The sequence below is a fragment of the Eschrichtius robustus genome, chromosome 10, assembly GCF_028021215.1.
Source record: "Eschrichtius robustus isolate mEscRob2 chromosome 10, mEscRob2.pri, whole genome shotgun sequence".
Classification (NCBI taxonomy): domain Eukaryota; kingdom Metazoa; phylum Chordata; class Mammalia; order Artiodactyla; family Eschrichtiidae; genus Eschrichtius; species Eschrichtius robustus.
The window spans coordinates 117,594,795-117,618,129 of record NC_090833.1 but is presented as its reverse complement, the minus strand read 5'-3'; the positions used below and the strand labels follow the sequence as shown (position 1 = coordinate 117,618,129).

The window sequence follows — 23,335 nt, the reverse complement described above, 5'->3', positions numbered from 1 at the left end:
TAATCCCCGAGAGCAGCCAACAGAAAGGGCGAGAAGCAAGGAAAGAGGACAATGCGGTCAGCAGATGATTTTCTAGAATGATTTTCCACCTGGGTCAGCCTTCAGGGAAGAAGAGACACACACGTCAGACGTTGTTGATGGCGTGCAGTCTCCACCTGGGGCAGAACGCAGCTCTGGGCGGGCGCTGGCCGCAGAGCGCCCTCAGCCCGGCAGCTCCCGGGAGACAGTCGCACAGTTGAGTGGGATCCTGAGGGACTGTGCCGCGTTACAGCAGGCGGGTGCCGAACCGAGGACCGCCGGCTCCGCTTATGGCCGACTCTAACCCCATCTTGAAGACACGGCGGAATCGAAACACAGATGTTTGACTTTGTTTTGCTGCGTTGCTAGGTTCCCCTGTCCTGCTCTCCGGTTTGGAATGGCTGTCGTGCACCGTTTGCTGCGTCCTCCAATTGCATTGTGTGTGCAAGCGGCAGGCTTTCCCGAGACCTGTGGGCTGCAAGTTAGATTTCATAAACCGGGAAATGCAGATGTTTTGTCCATAGCACATAAATCACGGGCCTTGCAGGAGGCCTCAGATACGCGTTACAAGCTGGCTGGTTAACAGAGAACCACCTTAAGAATTCAAACGCGTGATTCGCGCTATAGCTTTAAACACTGAGGACTTGTCTGGAATGGAAAAGCAGTGAGCAGCTGAGTTAAATTTAAAAGGCCGGTTTGTTGGTTGTGTGTGTTTCAACGTTATAAGGTTTTCTGGCACCTTCCAAGCTTCCCTTCAAACATTCACTTCCGTTATTCCTTCATGTCTTAATGATAAAGCAGAAAGAAACGAGACAGTTAAAAGCGAACAGACAGCGTTTATGTGCCCCTGAGCCTGGAATGACGGCAGTTTTACTAGGTTAATTGGCACATTTGTAGGATTAAAATCACTGAATGCTCATTTTGGATGATCTTCCTCAGAAAACATTCAGACTTAAAAATCTGAACTTTCTAGCGTGCACATTGGAGGCATCTTTTCAAAAATGCTTCCCTGAGTTCTGGACTGAAAGTGTCAAAATTATACCACTCGCTACTTTGGTTGCTTTCTAAGTAGTCCTGTTCACTTGTTATTAGTAATATATTTCGCCAATATCAGTATATTATCAAACTCACAGTTCTGCCTCCTGAATTCCAGGCCCTTTCCCCTTCCCGTTCCAAAGTGGAGGATGGTGTGGGAATAACAAGGTGATAAATGACAACATACGCCGTTTTCTTAAGTAAGTTTGGGAAGTTAAGGAAGATTCTGGGGCAGTGTTTGTAGGGTTCTAAGCAATCGTAGTAAAAATCTTGAAAGCGTGGTTAGAAACGTGCACTCTTTACAGAGCAGCATACCAACCTGTTCTCCGTGTGTGAGGGAGTGGGGAAAGGAGACGAAGCGTATCCCAGGCACAGACAGTGCTTAGGGTTGGGCAGGACCCCTTTCCTCCTGGGCCTCGGGCGCAGCCGTCAGACACCTGCCTGTGTGCATGGCGCCCTGCAGGCACCAGCGTGAGGTGGAAAGGTTGGTCTGCTCTCCTCACAGTCTCCCTCCTACGCTTGGAGTACTTGGCTTTTCCTCGGGAGTAAATTGCGTCCTAATACCAAAAAAAAGAGAGAGAGGAAAGACGAGAGAAAGGAAAAGGAAAGAAGGAAGGGAGGGTGGGTGGAAGGAGGGAAGGAAGGAAACTCCATTCATATGAAAAAAAATGGTGTTGAACAAAACAGTTCCTATCCATCTGGTGGTTATTATAGTCACGTCTGTATCCAGTGCTGTAAAAATTTAACGTTTTGAGCGTTTAGGATGTGCCAGACACACCACCAAGTACTTGACCCCTGTTAACTCACTGAATCATCGTAAGAGCCCCTCCCTGCAAGATGACCAGTAGGGTCTTGTTCCACAGATGAGGACCCTCACCTAGGAGTATGTCGCCTGCCTCATCTTTCCACTGTAAGGGACAGAGCTGGTTACAAACCCAGGGCCAAAGGAGCCAAGGGCAGGCGTCTGGGGCTCATCCCAGCACTGAGAGCCCTGAGGGGCCGGGGGGCACTGGTTAAAAGAGGCCTCTGAAGGAACCAAACAAGGTAAGAGCGTACCGCGAGCAACATACATCTGCTTGGAAAATTTCACTGGAGTCAGCCAAGCTGCTGGGCCCCTAAAAATCACCTTAATGTGCACACCTGATGTCACAGACCCAGAGAAACACAGTACCAGCAGCGGTGGCGGAGTTAGCGGTGACGATGACGTCAAAAGTACGTTCACTATTGACAGGATCATCATAGATTTATATCATTTAATCTCTGCAGCACCCTTGTGAGGTACAGCGCCCCAGCCTTTACAAAAGAAGAAGTGTAGGCTTGAGCAAATTTAGGATTTGCCCAAAGCTTTAGGAAAAAAGTCAAAACTCAAATCCAGGTTAGAGGAATTTTTTTTTTTAGCACCATTATCTGCTTCCCCAAATTCAAGGTTAAAGGTTGAATTTAACTTTTATCTTTATCTAACTACATAAATCATTAGTTAATATTAACTGTCTTGGTGGATCCTCTGGGTTTTATACCACAAGGAAGAATCCACCCAAATTACGTAACTCTATTTTAATCTCTCCGAATTAAAATTATTTGCTGAAGCAGCAAAGCAGATAGTAAGGAAACCATATCATCAGTACAATGGAAGCTATTTGTGGGAAACAAAACATGCAATTCCTTGTCCTCAAGCTCCAAAAAGAATCATGGGGTCTTGTATGTCCCGGCCGTGATGATGGACCGTGAGGGGTTCGATGGACATACATCATGGGGATGTATGTCCCGGCCGTGAGGGGTTCGATGGAATCGATGTACAGATTTCAAGCTGCTTTAGGGAATCCCAAGTGTTTGTAAGATCAGCATGAGAGAATTCATATCGTGTGGCCTGAACTTCAGATACAGTTGATCTAAGTTGGAAATAACTCCCCTCATAAAGTTATACTTCATTATACTTGGAAATTTCCGGGAAAGGCAGCGTTTGTGGCCTCAGTGGAGGAAGGTGCGTGTCCCGCGGTACAAGACCGCTTGAGTTTGTGTGTTTACGACAGCGCCTGGGCCCTTCCGAACCCTCCGTCTGTACCGGTACTGTGTCTTTGCCTTCCCTGGTGACTATGGCCTGAAGAGGCCCAGGCTTTGGGGAGACCCCGAGGGCCCCTCCCTGCATCCTGCTGTGGGGTCCCCCTCCGTGTCCCCGCCAGCATCCTCTTGAGGGGGGGCTCAGAAGGCGGTTCAGGACCCACAGAACCCCTCTGCTTTGGTCACCCGTTTGGCCAGTTGCAATGACAGTGGGGGTCAGGGGTCAACTTTCTTTTGACTCTAAGCGCGCCCTTCAGCCTGGAGCTGTGGAACTCACCAAGGGTAAGTGTGCGACATCGGTCTGCTTCCCATGTTCCCACCCTGCGTACTCCCTCTCGGCCACCGTCAGGGTTTAGCCGTCCTTCCGCTCGTCCTCCGGGGCCCTGAGAGGAGCGAGCGGAGGAGGAGACCATCTGCTGCTCTGCTGGACGTAGGGAGAGATGAGTCTAAACCAGAAGGGAAAGTGACAGGGCCATTTATTCCTGTCACCCAGCCCCTCTTAAGTATGGCTGTGTGTCCCGAGACAGCACTTACCCGATTTCCAGTTGACAATTTGAGAGAGAAGCCAGCGCGTGTAGCCATGTGTTATCATAACTTTATATGGGGTATAATCTATAAAACTATTGACTATGTTTTACACCTGAAACTAATATAATATTAAGTGAACTATACTTCAGGCAAGATCAGGTGTGTTCAGGGTGGGGGGGCTATAGACTTTATACTTCAAATAAAAAATATTTTTAAAAGATTATAAAATACAGCTTTTCATTAGATAGGCCCGTATCATGTGACCCTCATGGGTTCAGGCATTAACTGCTCTGGTTCTTAAATCTCAGATACTCTCATTTTGTGGGGACAAGGTGTCCCACAGCCGTTATGCTCCTTGTCGCCCCGGGCATGCTTGTTACGTAAAGCTTCTTTTTTCATGCCGGCAGCTCTTTCAATGTGCGGTTTTGGGAAGCGATACCACTAACATTTAATGAATACGTAACTAAAGAGAAAACTGAGATGATCTGGTTTGATTTCAGAGTTAGCTTCCAGCAGTAGGTATCTGACCTTGAAAGCGGCATCATCACAAGACGTCCCCGGGGGGCGTGTTTCAGAGACGGGCTGGCGTCGCGCTGGTGCGGCACGTCAGTCTGCTGGGAGGAGCATCCTGTGGAGACCGGGGCGGTGGTGACGGTGGCGGTGCGGGGGCGCCGGCCGCTAACCGTCAGTCCCCTCTGTCCCCGCAGGGCCGCGTCAGCTGCACGGGACGGCTGATGGTGCAGGCCGTGAACCAGAGAGGCCGCAGCCCCCGCTCGCCCGCCGGCCAGCCTCACGGCAGAAGGTATTGCACGCGTCCCTTCCCGCGCGCTGCTGCTCTTTTACTGTCACTATAACCCAGCGCTGCCAGCATCGCGGGGACAGGGTGGGGACACGGCAGGAAGCGTGGCGGCGTGTGGCTCCTTTGTAGCTGGGGGTGGGGAGGAGGACGTACCGGCTGGGCCCGGCGCCCTCCGACACGTGCCGCGTGTGAGCGGGGCCGGGAGCCGCCCCGCGCGGCAGCCACGTCACCACGGACACGCTGGTCGGTGGCACCCAGGCTCTAGCCACGCTTTCCTCACCAGCATCACGCGGGCTGCCCTCTGGGTTTCGTAAGATCAGCTCGTGTGCGAAGGTCCCTCCTCCGGTCGCTTAGGTCACAAGCTCGTCTCAGACCCTAGCCTCGTAGGTCAGACTTGCTGTACTTTGGACGCTTTCGTTGCCCCGTGGCCCCGAGCGAGTGCACGTGAGGACGGGCAGCGGGGCTGCGGCTCTCAGTGACACACGTGGCTACAGAAGGGGCCGGTGATTGGGCCGGCCGGTCCCCGGGCCTTGCTCAGGGGGTCCTGGAGGGCCAGGGGCGCAGGGGAGGATACGCCAGTGAGGCCACCGGAGGAGCAGGACACGGCAAGCAGCAGCGGGCGGGTCCACGCCCCGCGCGGGCTCGTGCTGGTGTTTGGGAGGCAGCTCCGGCCTCAGCGCTCGCAGGTTTGATGCCGGCTTCCCGGGGCGGGACTTGCTCACAGCATCACCTGCCCCCGCATCCCTGCGCACAGCACAGCTGTAGCAGGTCCATTCTCTCCGGCTTTACTCGGGGGCCTTCCGTGCATTTCAGCCGTTCGTGGGCCACTGTCCCCTGGAAGGGCATTGTGCTCATAAATGAGACCTGATGGGTGAAGGCTGGTGATTACTAGCGTATTATACTAATTTTTCATTTGCTTTGCTCCTACTTTTGGTACTGAAGTGTTTCTTAACTTACCTTCCAATGATCACCGGCAGGGTTAGTTTCAGCACCTCACTCCTAAGTCTTCCCTGCAGTCACTTTAAATCATGTTGCTCTTAAAGGCAGCTCTGGCAGCATACTCCAAAGCAAGAAGGATGCACAAAATCTGGGAGATTTGCACAGTTTTATGTTAAAGCAAAAAAAAAGAAAAACAAATACTGCTTTAGGCACATGGTTAATGGTTACAGAAGAAAACCTGCCTAAAATGTGATGTGTTTTCCTGGTTAATATGAAAAGAAATTTTTATTAGAAGATATTCATTCTTTTTCAATAATAAGAACTTTTAATTTCCTGCAAATTTACAGTCACAGTGGAAAGCTGTACTAATTTCTGTTGAAAAATATTTGGCAATAAATGAGCAACAGCTGCCGCTTCTCATACAGCTTTAAAAATATTTATTTAGGAAAAAATAGGCTACTGTTAGTTCCCCATTTTCCATTTATGCTAGCTGTAAGGGTTAGGACAGCAGCTTATTTGAAGTCTGCAATTAGCAGGTTATTAAATGTATAATAAACTTCCAAATGAAACAAGATTTTGTTTTACTGACTTTTTTTATGGTATAAACCCTGGGATTAGGAGCTAGGTAAGCAGGTAAGGAAATTGTATTATCACCCCATATATTATAGAGAAGAGATGACTGAACCTGACAATACTTACTATTTATCTATATTGTCTATCTTTTGTGGCGTTCTCCCTCCCCTCCCCCATCTTTCTTTCCATCTGTTGGTTTTCTCTCTCGTTCGAAGGTCTCGTTCGAGATCCAGGGACAGTGCCGACGAAGGTGAACCGATTCAGGAGCGATTCTTCCGACCGCACTTCCTGCAGGCTCCCGGGGACCTGACAGTCCAGGAGGGCAGGCTCTGCAGGATGGACTGCAAGGTGAGGGGCGTGGGTGCCTCCCTTCTCCCTGCAATACTGCTTCCCTCTAGTTCCAATGTTTTCTAGCAGAAGAGGAGAGAAAATGGAACATACTAAATATTTATATACATTTCAAATCATTCTTTTCCTTGACTTTTAAGTTTTTGTTGAATATGTCCTTTACCTAGAACCCTGTATACCATACTCCAGACGGTGAACTGGGAGGTTTTGTCCCTCAAAGTCGCCCTTTTTGTTGAAGTAATGACTGTGTTGGATGTGTCCTCTGTCCTGATCTTACTTATATTCACTCTGTTTTCATACAGATTTTGTATCCACACACCTACTCTCTCAGGCCTCCCATTTCCTGTTTCTGAGAGACATCTGAGCAGCACCTTCGTTCCGTCGCTTTACGATAGGGCTTCTTAATCAGGTCTTGGGGTGAGCAGGTCTCATCGGGTGTGTGGGCCTGAAATTACACAGGAGGTTGTATGTGGTACACCTGCCATCAGCTTCCCAGAGGACCGGACCTCGAGGCCAAAAATGTGTAGGAACCACTGGTCTGAAATTTTTTGATTGTTTTGTGTTTTTGCCCCATTATTTATTGACCTTAAATTTAAATTTTAGCTCTGAAATATGAATAAGCTTTTAAAAAAATAATTTGGGCTCTCTCTGCTGGTTGTCTGTGGAATTGCAGAACACAGGATGTAAGGCACTTAGAAGGTTAACTCTGAGCTTGTAGAAATGTATAAAAAGCTTGTAGAAATGTATAAAAATGTATAAAGATGTATAAAATACTTTGCAGCATAATTTTTTAATATAAATGTATTTATTTTTTGGCTGCATTGGGTTTTCGTTGCTGTGCGTGGGCTTCTCATTGCGGTGGCTTCTCGTTTTGGAGCACAGGCCCTAGGCATGCGGGCTCAGTAGTTGTGGCACGTGGGCTCAGTAGTTATGGCTCACGGGCTCTAGAGTGCAGGCTCAGTAGTTGTGGCGCACGGGCTTAGTTGCTCCGCACCATGTGAGATCTTCCCGGACTAGGGATCAAACCCATGTCCCCTGCATTGGCAGGTGGGTTCTTAACCACTGCACCACCAGGGAAGTCCCTCCAGCATAATTTTTTCAATTTTTATTTTATATTGAACTATAGTTGATTAACAGTGTTGTGTTAGTTTCAGGTGTACAGCAAAGTGATTCAGTTATGCATATGCATGTATCTATTCTTTTTCGAAGTTCTTTTCCCATTTAGGTTATTACAGAATGTTGAGCAGAGTTCCCTGTGCTCAATACAGTAGGTCCGTGTTGGTTATCTGTTTCGTATATAGTAGTGTGTATATGTCAGTCCCAATCTCCCAATTCATCCCTCCCTGCCCCCACCCTTCCTCCCTGGTAACCATAAAAGTTCATTCTTTAAGTCTGTGAGTGTGTTTTGTAAATTAGTTCATTTGTATCAATTTTTAGATTCCACATATGGTATTTCTCTCTCTGACTTACTTCCCTTAGTATGATAATCTCCAGGTCCATCCATGTTGCTGCAAATGGCATTATTTCATTCTTTTTTATGGCTGAGTAACATTCCATTGTATATATGTACCACATCTTCTTTATCCATTCATCTGTTGATGGACATTTAGGTTGGCTCCATGTCTTGGCTATTGTAAATAGTGCTGCTATGAACACTGGGGTGCATGTATCTTTCTGAATTATGGTTTTCTCCAGGTATTTGCCCAGGAGTGGGATTGCTGGGTCGTATGGTAGTCCTATTTTTAGTTTTTTAAGGAACCTCCATACTGTTCTCCATAGTGGCTGTATCAATTTACATTCCCACCAAGAGTGCAAGAGGGTTCCCTTTTCTGACCGGCCAACAGGGCCAGCTGTGCAGCCCGGGTGGGAGAGCCCACCCGCTTCCTCCGTGCAACTGTGCTGGCCCGACAGGTAGAGCGGGCGTGGTGCGCCGGGGGTGGCAGGTGGACGGATGGGAGGGTGCAGAGCCTGCCCGCTTTTAGCCAGTGATTTAACTGTTTTCTGTAAATCCCTAGGCCTTTGCTGTGTGTGTTTGTTGGGGGCTGAGGCATCCTGGGGGCAGTATACATGAGCTTCACACAGCAGGAGTGGAATTTGTGAGTTCTCTGGCTGATTTTGGCAGAGCTGCTTCTCAAAAGAATTGGTTTACAGTCCCACTGACATCTTTCCGTATGTGATTTCCCACTGGTACATTTGGGGTAGGGGTGAAAGAGCCTTCCTTACGGGTGCTTTTCTTCCCGTTCAGAATGCAGGGCCCTAGAGTAAAGAGCTGACAGACGGTGGCCACCCCTCCCCTCACTGCACACCATGCTGTTAGCCATTAAACGTGCTTTTGTCTGATCTCTGGTCAGCACGACTGTCATGGTCTGGAGAGTGGTTTTTTTTTTTTAATGTTTCCTTTGTGAGGCTAATTTGTTGAGATGGCTTTCTGGGTAATTTCGTATGGCTCCTATTACTTAGTTTCAAGGATTATAAAATAATAACAGCCCTGTGTCTTAATGGCTGCATTAACTAATGTCTCCGCAGCTACAGCAGCCTTGATGAGAGGCTTTATCGTGAACCATGCGAGCTGAGTGTGAGTCCTTGTCATGGTTGGACATCTTTTTTCCAAAGGGCTCAGAGCCCCGGGCTGACATCACCCTCAGCATCTTTATAACCTGCGTGAGGAAAGACGATGGCGAATGTTTTTAGTCCCCATCTCACTTTTCTCTGGGTTGCTCTGTAAGAAATGTTTAGAAGTGAGCCCGTGTGTGCCGAGAAGCTATTCAAAGATTTTAAGCAAAAGAGAAACGTGGGCTTGCCTGGTGGCACAGTGGTTAAGAATCCGCCTGCCAATGCAGGGGACACGGGTTCAAGCCCTGGTCCGGGAAGATCCCGTGTGCCACAGAGCAACTAAGCCCGTGTGCCACAACTACTGAGCCTGCGCTCTAGAGCCCACAAGCCACAACTACTGAAGCCCATGCGCATAGAGCCCGTGCTCCACAACAAGAGAAGCCACTGCAGTGAGAAGCCCATGCACCGCAACAAAGACCCAATGCAGCCAAAAATAAATAAGTAAGTAAGTAAGAAACGTGACCTGATGCTAAGAGCCTCATGTTGTCCAGAAGGAGGAGTTTGTGCCGGTGTCTTAGGTGTTCGTGACCTCACTCTGTTTCCGTAGCAGAGGAATTCATTCGCACTTCCTTTCCGGTTTAGGTCAGTGGGCTGCCAACCCCCGATCTCAGCTGGCTGCTGGACGGCAAGCCCATCCGCCAGGACAGCGCCCACAAGATGCTGGTGCGAGAGAACGGGGTGCACTCTCTGATCATCGAGCCCGTCACGGCCCGGGACGCCGGCATCTACACGTGCGTGGCCACCAACCGGGCTGGACACAACTCCTTCAGCCTGGAGCTCGTGGTCGCAGGTAGGTCCCGGGAACCTCTCCCAGGGTGAGCGTCAGACGTAGAAACAAACTAACCCACGTGGAAAGTACATCAAACCGCTGAAAAAAAATAGACTGTTATCATCAACGTGTTAAGACCTGGCAAGTCAGAAACATCACTTTTTCTTTGCTGTAGCCGTGGTTATTTTTCTTCCCTTCCCCCGTCAGCCTGGCAGCCAGAGGAAAGGGTTTGAGCAGTTTTCCTGGGCAGTTCCCCTTCTCCTGGGCCCCCAGTGTCACACAGGAAGGGCAGCAGCAGCCCGGCCTCCAGGAACCAGACGATGTAGGAGAATGTGCTCATGCAGGAAGTTCTCCATGTAGACCTAGCTTTTAAAGTCATGTGCAGTGATTTCGAAATTCAAAACTTTGAAACACTGTGATCTACCCCCAATGTCATAGACAGATTAAACTCAGGTTTGCTTTTTAATCGACTATGTATCTTTATGGAATTTACCTACCAGAATAAAGTTTTACCCTTAGGTATGGGAAATGAGTTTATGGAAAGGTTTAGTGTCCTTAGGAGCTGAGCATGAGTAGAGAGCCTGTCCTCTGTGCTCACCTGAAAAATGCAGAACGGAGCGTTTATTTCTCATCACTGCATGCAAAGCGCTCACTTGGTCCTCACGGCAGCCCCATGAGGCAGTCAGCAAATGGGAATTAGGAGAGGTGAAGTGACTTTCCCAGGGGCCAGGATCCGGTGCCCCTCCGGTGCCGGGAGCCTTCGAGCTCCTAGGGGAAACAGCAGCAGCGAGGACACAGCGGGCGGCCCGGCTACAGTCCGGGCCAGGGATTCTTGTGACAACACCTAGACGTGTTCACACAAGAACACGGGCAGCGTGCAGCCTGTGTGCCAGCCCCGCTTCAGTTTCACTCCTTCCTGCAGCCCTCCCTCCTCAAACTCAGCTGCTGGGGTCCCCCCGTTGACCATACCTGTCCTCAGGCCCGAGATGCCCCCGTCGGCACTTCCGGAGGAAGTCAGGGCTCAGCTCCCAGCCCAGCTCTCGTTTCCTGGCTGTGTCCTCTGGCAGGTCTGTCTCTGCAGCTCAGTGTCCCCAACTGTAAAAGGGGGGCCGTGATGCTCAGGGTTTAAGGGCTAAGTCGTGTCACAAGGGCGAAACCCTGTGAAGTTCTGCATCCCCACGAGCCTGCCTAGCCAAGCTCCAGAATGTAGATGTGAGACCTACTGTGGAGGGTCGCTGCGACCTACAGGCCCGTCTTATACATTTTACGCTCTTTTGAAAACTGGGGCCCAGGAAGAGCACCGAGTGAGGTCTCTTCCCAGGGAAGCCCAGGTCAAGTAACCACAAAAAGTCCAATAAAAATTAACCCTCTATATAATTCAAGGTCATAGAGGGTCTTAGGTTTTTAAAAATTTCAGGTACAACGTTTACCTTTGCTTTGCTATTATTTGTCACAGAGGAGGGGGTGGAGAAGGCCGCACCCTCAGACTCATTGTTGGCAGCTAGGATGATGGTAGCTAAGACTTATTCTTCCTCTGGGACTGTTCCCACCGCAGATCCAAGAAAACACTGATGGTAATAATCAGAGTGTTACCAACAGTTCTGATTTTTCCAGACTGGGTAATAGTCGTCGTTTCCATAGCTTTCTTCAAAGAAATACAAATTGGAACGGGTAATGTATAGAATGTACATTCCTAGTGTTCAGATAACTATTTAAAGCTGCCTCTCCTCTTGTTTCCCCCTTTATAGCCTGTGGTATGTCTCTCTTAAGCCAGGACCTAGAAATCCTCAGGGTCTTTAGGCCAGCAGGGTGGGAATCTAGTGAATCAGTGTCGCTAGATGGCAGCGGTGGGCTGAGGCAGGGACCCTCATCAGTCACCAGCCTGACAGAGGTCCCCCGAGACCACTCAGGTGGACGCTCTGGGAGCAGGTGCAGGCCTGTCGGACTTGAACGGATTGAGGAGAGAAAGGAGTGGAATGAAGGGTAGGAACCTTTCTTGGTGGAGGAGGGATAACTTGGAGAGAGGACAAGCGTCCTGCCACCTGCAGTGAAAAACGACGTCAGCACAGTTGAAAGCACCTGCGTTCTTTTGTGATACCTTTTGCACCCGTCACTGGTAGGTAATCCGTCTCGTGTCTTCGCAGCTAAGGAAGCGCACAAGCCCCCCGTGTTCCTCGAGAAGCTGCAGAACACAGGGGTGGCGGACGGGTACCCGGTGCGGCTGGAATGCCGGGTGTCCGGGGTGCCGCCACCGCAGATATTTTGGAAGAAGGAAAACGAGTCGCTCACTCACAGCACGGACCGCGTGAGGTGAGAGCCCACGGGGCCGCCCCCCACCCGCAGGGGTCCTGATGGTCCCAAAGGCAGGTGCCCAGCACGCGGCCGTGTGCGCCGCCCCCGGGCCAGCCCCCACACGCCTGCGCTTTCCGTAGGCGGCCGCCCTGCTGTGTGATGCGGCGGCTCCCCGCCTAATGCAGGCAGTGCTTTGCGGGGGCAGATCCTCCCCTGGGAATTGAGCGCTCGGCTTCCTCCAGCTTCCCGGCCCCGGCCCCTCCCCCTCCCATTAGCTGTCACGGGCTGGCGGCCTCTGCAGAATTAGGAGGACCCTGTTATCCGCTGCTTGCACAGTTCTGTTTCTCATGAGCTAATGAAAAGCGATGCTTCGCGTCCTGAAACATTTCGAGCCCTATGGCCATGTCCGTCTTTTGCAGCCTGCACCAGGACAACTACGGCTACGTGTGTCTGCTCATCCAGGGAGCCACCAAGGACGACGCTGGCTGGTACACGGTGTCAGCCAAGAACGAGGCCGGGATCGTGTCCTGCACGGCCCGGCTGGACGTCTACAGTGAGTACCCCTCCCTCTCGCCTCGATACGTTGGTTCCTTCAGTTACGACAAGTCGGGCGTCGGCACAGCAAATCACGTTACTCTGATCTCATCAACAACTCTAGCGCTTTATTTGCCAGAAATTTCACACTGCTCTTTCTCTTTCTATTTATAGTTTCTCATCATTAATAGTGAACCTCGCCAGGAGAACAGTGCCCAAGTATCACTCAGGAACTTTGCGTTTTTAGCAAAATGTGCATGTGGATTTCTCTGGCGTCGGCTACCCAGCTGTGGCTTTCTTACCCAGCACCCTTAGGAGTTAACACCAGGCAAAGGCATAAGCACAGATTTTTCACATTTTGTTACTGCCTTGTGCAAATGACTCCCTTTTAACATTTCCCCCTGAGCTATGATCCTGTCACAGCCTCTTAATTCACTCTAAACGTGTGGCCCATTGAACCTGGAATGCATACTTCCTGTGGCTTAGTGCTTTGTGTTAACATATCTTAAGCAGTTCAGCACTAGGTTTGTGAGTGTTTGTGTACGTATATTTGTGTACATGCATCCCAGATTGAAAGAAAAATGTTCTAAGTTTACAGACTAGCCCAGTAGCATTATGTGATCTAGTGACAAGAAAACCACTAGGAAAAATTCAGAACTGATTTCACACATAAGAAATGACTGACCTCAACCTTCCCTATCGCCCAGCTCCTTTCAAACAATTTGTGTTAGAACATCCGTCCAGAATACCTGATGACTATCATTACTGTGGCACTTATACATTCTGAGCTTTGAAGTTTTTTTTCAAAGTGAGAATCAGGAAGTGTAGCAGCCATTTCAAAGGACTCCCCGAGCTGCAGTGAGTACTGACTATCAAGATAAACTACACGCTGTCTCTGTTCCCGAGCTGCTGTAGTCCCACCACCCTGTGTAGGCAGTAAATCTGCAACATGTGAGTAGACTGCAGAACCATTCGTACATTTTAGGACTTCTACCATGGATGTGTTCGGTCTTTTGCAAAGAACACGTGCCTGGCACACAGCCAGAGCCATGCTACCTGGTTACAGATTCTGAGTTCCGTGTTGTGTCTTGCAGCCCAGTGGCAGCAGCCCCCGCCAAGCACCAAGCCGAAGCGGGTGCGGCCCTCGGCCAGCCGCTACGCCGCGCTCTCGGACCAGGGACTCGACATCAGGGCTGCGTTCCAGCCCGAGGCCAGCCCGTCGCACCTGATGCTGAGCCCTGGCCTGGTGGAGAGTGAGGACCTGTGAGCTGGCGCTCTCCGCAGAGCCCAGACACTGAAACCGCTGCTGCCTTGACCCACCTCTCCTCTGTCACGGGACGGAAAAGGCAGAAGCATACCTTTGGCTCTAAGAAACAAAAGGACACCAAAATCCTACTTTTCTTCCTGGTAAACCAGACGTAGAGGCTGCGTACGCGATGCTGATAGGAACGCACACCTTGCGCGGAGAATTCACATTCATCAGCCAATTTAAAACTTTGGGAAGTGCTGTGATTCAGGGGGTCTGAAATGCCAAAGTGCTAACGGAAAAAAGGTGACCACGACCTGTGTTGTCCCGAGTGTCTTCACCAGCGTAGGTGCTGCCACCCAGCGTGAGCTCGGGGGGCTCCCCGGAGGTGGCGGCACCACAGGGGACAACACCACCTGGGCTCTGAGGGGCAGTGTGCTCACGCAGCCAGGGACCCACGCGGGGGATGGGAGGAGGAGGGCGCCACCAGGAAGCCCAAGGAAACGCCTGTCTGCAAATTGTTTTCCACTAAACCGTGCGGAAGGAGCCACCTGCCTTCAGTTCTGTTAACATCAGGAGTTTTCTAACAAGGTTAAGACCTTCGTTCTTAACCTCTTTTTCTTTACGTGTAGTATTTTCTCTTCATGTTACCTTGGTAGGGCGCTTACTTACAAACCATATGAAAATAATACAAAGTGCTCTGAATAAAGCAGAACCATATCGCAGTCCATTCCACGAAGGGCACCCAGACCACCCAAGTGACCAAGCTGTGTAGCATCTGGAGGAGACGGGTTTGGAAGGAGCAGAGAGAAGAGGGAAAGGAAGCACAACCAGCACACTCAGACTGTGTTCATTTACATGAAGGTAGCGGAGCACGAGACGGTCAAGGCCAGGCTTTTCTTTGGTTTTCTTCAAACTTAACCTAAGACAAGTGACACAACACCGCCATTCCCAAGTCAGGGAATCGAGGGTCAGTCAGAGGGAAGCTCGTGCTCGGGACGCTGCGGTGTCTGAGCTGGCGCCGGAGCAGGAGGTTGGAGGTGCGTACCGCAAGTTGAATATGGGCTGAGCTGCGAGATTGTCACGGATCAGAAACAGCCTGTGGGCGCTAGTCTACTTGGGGAGACAAAGATGGGGGTGCCAGAATGCATTTTCTCCATGGCACCGCCATACAGTGGATGGAAACTATTAATTCACTTCCCTGCTGCCACGAGACCTTTTTGCCTTAAGAAGTTGCTGGGTTCCAAGTAGTTTGTAAAGGCATCTCGGGCAAAGACTGCTTTTTGAATGCCTGTGATTCTGCATCAGCTAGATGGAGTGGATTCTGACCAGACTTGATGGTTTTAAGTCAGAACCAATAAACTTTTAAAAGGAGAAAAAAACAAATTTGGGCTGATATTATAAAACCTGAGTCTTTAATGGTACTTTCCTATGAAGAGAACACACTGTATTCTTTATGCAAAACACATTTATCTTTCATTATTTATAATAAAAATGTTGAACTCTCTTAGCTCAGTTACTCAATTCAATACATAGTATTTTTTAAGTAATTTTGTATCTGTGTGCCACTGTGTATATTCCGTTGTGCTGCTTCACATGGACAGCTTTCTCCTTCCTTGTGAGAGCACCAACCAAGCAAGCTTTAAATGCCAGGCTGGAGCTCCGGTGCCCACGTTCTGTGCAGAGTGGCACACGTGTCTCTGACCACACCTACGTGCATTGCTGATGTGGGATTTCAGACACCGTGCAAAGTCTCTCCTGGACCTTTCTATACTGTAGAATTATGACTTAACATCATCTCTTACTTGCCAAATTTTTCTGAATGTGACTTTTTGCTGATTTGCTGGGTTTGGGATTAAGTAGCATTATTTTGCCACCTTTCATGTATTTATAAAGAAATAAGTACTATCCTACTACTTTGGATTGTTGTGCTGGTGTAATGTGGATTTAACATCAATAAATATTTAACAAATAATAGTTGCAATTTTGTGAAGCAAATATTCAGTCGTTTTCATTTTCTATTGCTTGCTGTAATAAACTGGTACAGACTAGAACCACTGTGTCCGCTGCAGTGCATTCTCACCTGAGCGCAAGCGGCTGGGACAGAATTGGGCTCCTCGCAGCTATAGGACCGGGTCTCACGTGGTCTGTCAGTGGGGGCCACTGGGCTGCTACAGGCCGCGTCACCCCCCTCCCTCACCAAAACCGGCAGTGAGAATCCCCCTCGGGACAAATCCCTCTCACGCTTTGACTCCGGTCAAGAAGAGTCCCGTGCCTTTTAAGGGACCACCTGACCTGGGTCTGCAGAATCCCTTCCACACAGAGCCTGGATCTGTGTGTGGGTGAGAGAGAAGGGGGGTGCACCCCAGGACGGGGGGACACTGGGAGCTGGCTCAGAACCCCGCCTACCTCAGCAGTTTACCGGACATGTGCCTGGGAGTAACAGTAGATCCTGTGATCCCCCGGGAAAGCATCCTGCGACCACGTACCATAGCCGCTGTCTTAGAAGTATACAGGGTTCTGGCTCAAGAGGTCCTCCCCCAGACACACCAGATCCACTACTACGTATCCTCCAAAAGAAACCTCGGGTGAATGAGAACAGACCCACGTCACAACAGGAGGGGCTGAGGCACAGCCTCACTGTGACCCCCACTGCCTGGCATGGTGACCCACAGTCAGGAGGGAACTCAACCCCAAGCTTTCCCCGGGGAGTGAAGGACTTGAACCCCTCACCAGGACCCCAACTTTTAAGGCCTGCCTCTGAGACCAGCCCCCAAGACGTGTAGCTCTGAAAGCCAACGGGGCTTCCGTCCATGAGACAAGGCTGCAGGGCACTGAGAGATGCTTCTTCCAGGGCTGCACGGACTAGCCCGCCCCACAGACCAGCACAGAGGCCGCCAACTGAAAAGCGCCCAGACCCTCTGTGAAAGAGGCTTCTTTGCTTATGTTCAGCCTGAGGGACAGATATCTAGCTAGACACGTGTCAGGCCAACCCGAATCCTCTCCAGAAACCCCCAAGGGCAGGCGCTGTCTTCACGCCATCCCTCTGCCTCCAGATTGCCACTAGCTCCCATGAAGGGGCCCGTGCATTGGCCTGGGGCCCAGGGGACACCTGAATGGCCTAGCTCTGCTGGCCAGGGGGGCTTACATTTGCGAGTCCCGTAAGTCTGTAATGGGGAAACGGTTCTTACCCTGCTACCCCCCGGGGCAGAGCACATAGGCAGCACACTGAAGCACCCCAGTCTCTCTGTGACACAGGGCAGTGGTCTTCACAGCTATGGCCTAAGGGGCAGGCTTCTAATTAAACACACACCTAGGGGCCGACTGCCCTGTCCCAGTTCAGAGGGGGGCCCTGTCTCAGTTCCGAGTTCTGTGTCTCTAAGAAAGGAGTGGGCACATGACTAGCAACCAGGTGTGGCTGCCACCCACTGTGATTTAAAATCTTCCAACAAAACTCCAGGACCAGAAGGCTTCACAGGCAAATTCAATCAAACATTTAGAGAAGAGCTAACACCCATCCTTCTCAAACTCTTCCAAAAAATTGCAGAGGAAGGAACACTCCCAAACTCATTCTACAAGGCCACCATCATCACCCTGATACCAAAACCAGACAAAGATATCACAAAAAAAAAAAAAAAAAAATTACAGGCCAATATCACCGATGAACATAGAGGCAAAAATCCTCAACAAAATACTAGCAAACAGAACCCAACAAAACATTAAAAGGATCATTCACCACGATCAAGTGGGATTTATCCCAGAGATGCAAGGATTCTTCAATAATATGCAAATCAATCAATGTGATACACCATATTAACAAATGGAAGAATAATAAATAGCATCATCTCAATAGACACAGAAAAGGCTTTTGACAAAATTTAACAGCCATTTATGATAAAAACTCTCCAGAAAGTGGGCATAGAGGAAACCTACCTCAACATAGTAAAGGTCATATACGACAATCCCACAGTAAACATCATTCTCAATGGTGAAAAACTGAAAGCATTTCCTCTAAAATCAGGAACAAGACAAGGATGTCCACTCTCACCACTATTATTCAACATAGTTTTGGAAGTCCTAGCCATGGCAATCAGAGAAGAAAAGGAAATAAAAGGAATACAAATTGGAAAAGAAGTACTAAAACTCACTGTTTGCAGGTGACATGATACTACACATAGAAAATCCTAAATATATTACCAGAAAACTACTGGAGCTCATCAATGAATGTGGTAAAGTTGCAGGATACAAAAATAATACGCAGAAATCTCTTGTATTCCTATACACCAACAACAAAAGATCAGAAGGAGAAATTAAGGGGAAAATCCCATTGACCATCGCAACAAAAAGAATAAAATACCTAAGAATAAACCTACCTAAGAAAGCAAAAGACCTGTACTCAGAAAACTATAAGACACTGATGAAAGAAATCAGAGACAACACAAACAGATGGAGAGACATACCATGTTCTTGGATTGGAAGAATCAATATTGTGAAAGTGACTATACTACCCAAAGCAATCTACAGATTCAGTGCAATCCCTATGATATTTCTTAAAGAATTAGAACAAAAAAATTTTACAATTTCAATGGAGCCACAAAAGACCTCGAATAGCCAAAGGAATCTTGAGAAAGAAAAACAGAGGTGGAGGAATCAGGCTACCTGACTTTGTACTACAAACCTAAAGTAATCAGAACAGTATGGTACTGTCACAAAAACTGAAATACAGATCAGTGGAACAGGATAGAAAGTCCAGTGATAAACCCACATACATATGGTCAACTAATCTATGATGAACAAGGCAAGAATATACAATTGTGAAAACACAGTCTCTTCAATAAGCGGTGCTGGGAAAAGTGGACAGCTACATGTAAAAGAATGAAATTACAACACTCCCTAACACCATACACAAAAATAAACTCAAAATGGATTAAAGATCTAAATGTAAGGCCAGACACTATAAAACTCTTAGGAAGAAACATAGGCAGAACACTCTTTAACAAAAAAACACAGCAAGATCTTTTCTGATCTACTTCCTAGAGTACTGAAAATAAAAACAACAATAAACAAATGGAACCTAATTAAACTTAAAAACTATTGCACAGCAAAGGAAACAATAAACAAAACGAAAAGACAACCTATGGACTGGGAGAAAATATTTGCAAACAATGCAACCGACAAGGGATTAATCTCCAAAATATACAAACTCATGCAGCTCAATATCAAAAAATCAAACAACCCACTCAAAAAATGGACAGGGCTTCCCTGGTGGTGCAGTGGTTGGGAGTCTGCCTGCTAATGCAGGGGACACGGGTTCGAGCCCTGGTCTGGGAAGATCCCACATGCCGTGGAGCAACTAAGCCTGTGAGCCACAACTACTGAGCCTGCGCATCTGGAGCCTGTGCTCCGCAACGAGAGGGGCCGCGACGGTGAGAGGCCCGCGCACCGCGATGAGGAGTGGCCCCTGCTCGCCGCAACTGGAGAAGGCCCTCGCACAGAAGCAAAGACCCAACACAGCTAAAAAAATAAATAAATAAAATAAATAAATTTATAAAAAAAACAAACAAAACAATGCAAATCTATTAAAAAAAAAAATGGACAGAAGACCTAAATAGACATTTCTCCAAAGAGACAAACAGATGGCCAAGAGGCACATGAAAAAATGCTCAACATCACTAATTATTAGAGAAATGCAAATCAAAACTACAATGAGGTATCCCCTCATACCAGTCAAGAGTGGCCAGCATCAAAAAATCTACAAACAATAAATGCTGGAGTGGGTATGGAGAAAAGGGAACCCTCCTATGCTGTTGGTGGGAACGTCAACTGGTACAGCCACTATGGAGAACAGTATGGAGGTTCCTTAAAAAACTAAAAATGGAACTACCATATGACCCAGCAATCCCACTCCTGGGCATATACCTGGAGAAAACCATAATTCAGAATGATACATGCACCCCAATGTTCACTGCAGCACTATTTACAATAGTCAAGACATGGAAGCAACCTAAATGTCCACTGACAGATGAATGGATAAAGAAGATGTGGTGTGTATATGTGTGTGTATGTGTATATACACACACACACACACACACACACACACACAATGGAATGTTACTCAGCCATAAAAAAGAACAAAATAATGCCATTTGCAGCAACATGGGTGGACCTAGAGATTGTCATACTGTGTGAAGTCAGACACAGAAAGACAAATATGATATTGTTTATATGTGGAATCTTAAAAAAAAAAGTACAAATGAACTCATTTACAAAACAAAAGTAGAGTCACGGATGTAGAAAACAAACTTATGGTTACCAGGGGATGGGAGGGGGCAGGGATAAATTAGGAGATTGGGATTGACATATACACACTACTGTATATAAAATAACTGGTAAAGACCTACTGTATAGCACAGGGACGTCTACTCAATACTCTGTAATGACCTGTATAGGAAAAGAATCTAAAAAAAGGAAGAGTGGATATATGTATAACTGATTCACTTTGCTCTACACCTGAAACTTACACAACATTGTAAATCAACTATACGCCAATAAAATTTTTTTTTAAACTACATACAGAACTATCATACACTCTAGCTAACCCACTCCTGGGCATATATCCAGAGAAAACCATAATTCAGAAAGACACATGCACCCAATGTTCATTGCAGCACTATTTACAATAGCCAGGACACGGAAGCAACCTAAATGTCCATCGACAGATGAATAGATAAAGAAGATGTAGCACATATATACCATGGAATATTACTTAGCCATAAAGAAGAATGAAATAATGCCATTTGAGACAACATGGGTGGACCTAGAGATGGTTGTAGTGAGTGCAGTCAGCCAGACAGAGAAAGACAAACACCATATGATGTCTCTTGGGCATACAGGCTGTGATCACTCATGGCTCAGGTTACGGGAGTGCAGACAGGTGGAAGAGACTCAGATAGGGAAGAAAGAAGTTTGGGGAGAACTCTGGACAGAAAGGCACAGAGAGGAGCACAGCCTGCCCTCCAGAATACCACTGGTTTTACGCACTCCAGGTTCACAACCACCCGCTCTGTTTTCCAGATGCCAGCATTCACGGAGGCCTACAGCTTGAAGACCAAGAGTCAAGCAAAATATATCTCTGCCCAGAGTCCTGCCTCTGGTGAGAGAAAATGCAGTCAGAACACAGACAGCCTGCCAGGGTGTCCAGCCACTGTGCCCCTCGATCTGGCTGTAACTTCCAGATGGGATATAGTTAGCTGACCTGTGTCCCTCTGAGAAGGGAGCCAACTGGGCCAGTCACAGGCACACAGCAACCAACCCCTCCTGCCCAGGCACCCCCCTAAGGTTAGAGCAACCCCATCTCCAAGCCCATTTCACATTCGGGAGGTCCAAACTGGGAGCTGCATGCGCACGACGCCGGTGCTCTGGCACCCTCTAGTGGCTGTCCTCTCTAACTGCAGTTTTGAACCCTTCCTCCTGCCCCCCGCCCCCCAGCTGGCTGCACTGGCCTTGGGCACCTTCCAGCCTGATTACATTCCCCTTCTTTTTGTAATCACAATAAAGTCACCTACAGAGTTTTAGGATCTCTCCAGAAGGAAGATCTTTTAATCAGTACATGTTAACCATGAGAAGTTTGTTTCAAGAATGAAACTGAAATACTGTATTTTTCTTTTTGTTTCCAAATAGAAACAGCTCTAGTTTTGTAGGTCATAAAAATTCCAAAGTTATAAATATGATGTCCTTGGCCAGAGAAACAAAAGAAACATTTTAGGGCCCCCTCCACTCAACCACCCTTTAAGTCATGTAATTGGCCTTTAAATCAATCAGCTGATCCCTATATCTCTCAGGCTTTATATCAGCTCCACCCCCTTTAATGTACCTAACCTAGTATTACCCCACAGTCTGCCCCTGAAACCTGCAACTTCAAAAGTTGGGAACTTTATATGTTGATCCCAGCACCAAACACAGCTTCAGTGGGAAAAAAAAAAAAGGTACAAATGAACTGATTTACAGAACAGAAACAGTCACAGATGTAGAAAACAAACCTAGGATTTGTCTGGAGAAAAGGGGGGGAAATGGGGTGTGGATAAATTGGGAGATTGGCATTGACATATACACACTACTATATATAAAATAGGTAACTAATAAGGACCTGCTGTATAACACAGGGACCTCTACTCAATACTCTGTAATGACCTATATGGGAAAAGAATCTTTAGAAGAGTGGATATATGTATATGTATAACTGATTCACTTTGCTGTACACCTGAAACTTAAACAACATTGTAAATCTACTATACTCCAATAAACTTTAAGAAGAACCCTTATACAAAAAAAAAAAAAAAAAAAATACACCCCTAATACCCAAACCAATCTTGAGAAAGATAAACAAGGCTGGAAGAATCAGACTCCCTGACTTCACACTATATGAAAAAGGTAATATATCAAAACAGTATGGTACTGTCACAAAAACTGAAATATGCACCACTGGAACAGGACAGAAATCTGGGGATAAACCAGGAACATATGGTCAACTAATCTATGATGAACAAGGCAAGACTATATACAGTGGAGAAAAGACAGCCTCTTCAATAAGTGGTGCTGGGAAAACGGGACAGCCACATGCAAAAGAATGAAACTACAACACTCCCTAACACCACACACAAAAATAAACTCACAATGGATTAAAGACCTAAAAGTAAGGCCAGACACTAAAACTCTTAGGAAAAAAACATAGGCAGAACACTCTAACATAAAACACAGCAAGATCTTTTATGATCCACTTACTAGAGTACAGAAAATAAAAACAAAAATTAAAAAAAAGGGACCTAATTAAACTTAAAAACTATTGTACAGCAAAGGAAACCATAAACAAGATGAAAGGACAACCCTCAGAACAGGAGAAAATATTTGTAAATGAAGCAACTGACAAAGGATTAATCTCCAAAATGTACAAGCAGCTCATGCAGCTCAATATCAAAAACACACCCAATCCTGGGGCTTCCCTCGTGACGCAGTGGTTGAGAGTCTGCCTGCCAGTGCAGGGGACACGGGTTCGCGCCCTGGTCTGGGGGGATCCCACATGCCACGGAGCAACTGGGCCCGTGAGCCACAATTACTGAGCCTGCGCGTCTGGAGCCTGTGCTCCGCAACAAGAGAGGCCATGATAATGAGAGGCCCGCGCACCGCGATGAAGAGTGGCCCCCGCTTGCCACAACTAGAGAAGCCCTGCGCACAGAAACGAAGACCCAACACAGCCATAAATAAATAAACAAATAAAATTAAAAAAAAAAAAAAACAAAAACACACCCAATCCAAAAAATGGGCAGAAGACCTAAATAGACATTTCTCCAAACAAGATATACAGATTGCCAAAAAGCACATGAAAGGATGCTCAACATCACTAATCATTAGGGAAATGCAAATCAAAACCACAATGAGGTATCACCTCACACCATTCAGAATGGCCATCATCAAAAAATCTACAAACAGGGGCTTCCCTGGTGGCGCAGTGGTTGAGAATCTGCCTGCTAATGCAGGCGACACAGGTTCGAGCCCTGGTCTGGGAAGATCCCACATGCCGCGGAGC

At 47.7% G+C, this 23,335-nt stretch overlaps 1 protein-coding gene and 1 long non-coding RNA gene across 6 annotated transcripts in view; one reads left to right on the top strand and one right to left on the bottom strand.

Annotated features, from left to right (window-relative positions):
• The window catches only part of PALLD (palladin, cytoskeletal associated protein), a 367,391-nt gene extending 351,585 nt beyond the window's left edge, over positions 1-15,806 (top strand). For all 5 annotated transcript variants that reach the window (XM_068551769.1, XM_068551772.1, XM_068551771.1 and 2 more), the window contains 6 exons: positions 4,347-4,441; positions 6,166-6,298; positions 9,494-9,701; positions 11,825-11,990; positions 12,392-12,525; positions 13,601-15,806. In XM_068551769.1, coding sequence (XP_068407870.1) covers positions 4,347-4,441; positions 6,166-6,298; positions 9,494-9,701; positions 11,825-11,990; positions 12,392-12,525; positions 13,601-13,773 — 909 coding nt within the window. In that variant the 3' untranslated portion in view covers positions 13,774-15,806. The remainder of the gene's footprint in view (positions 1-4,346; positions 4,442-6,165; positions 6,299-9,493; positions 9,702-11,824; positions 11,991-12,391; positions 12,526-13,600) is intronic.
• On the bottom strand, positions 9,643-10,730 carry LOC137769804 (uncharacterized). Its single transcript, XR_011075092.1, has 3 exons — positions 10,650-10,730; positions 10,279-10,448; positions 9,643-9,779 (listed from the first exon to the last, which is right to left on the bottom strand). It is a non-coding gene; the product is annotated as an uncharacterized lncRNA (long non-coding RNA).
• Positions 15,807-23,335: the final 7,529 nt, after the last annotated feature.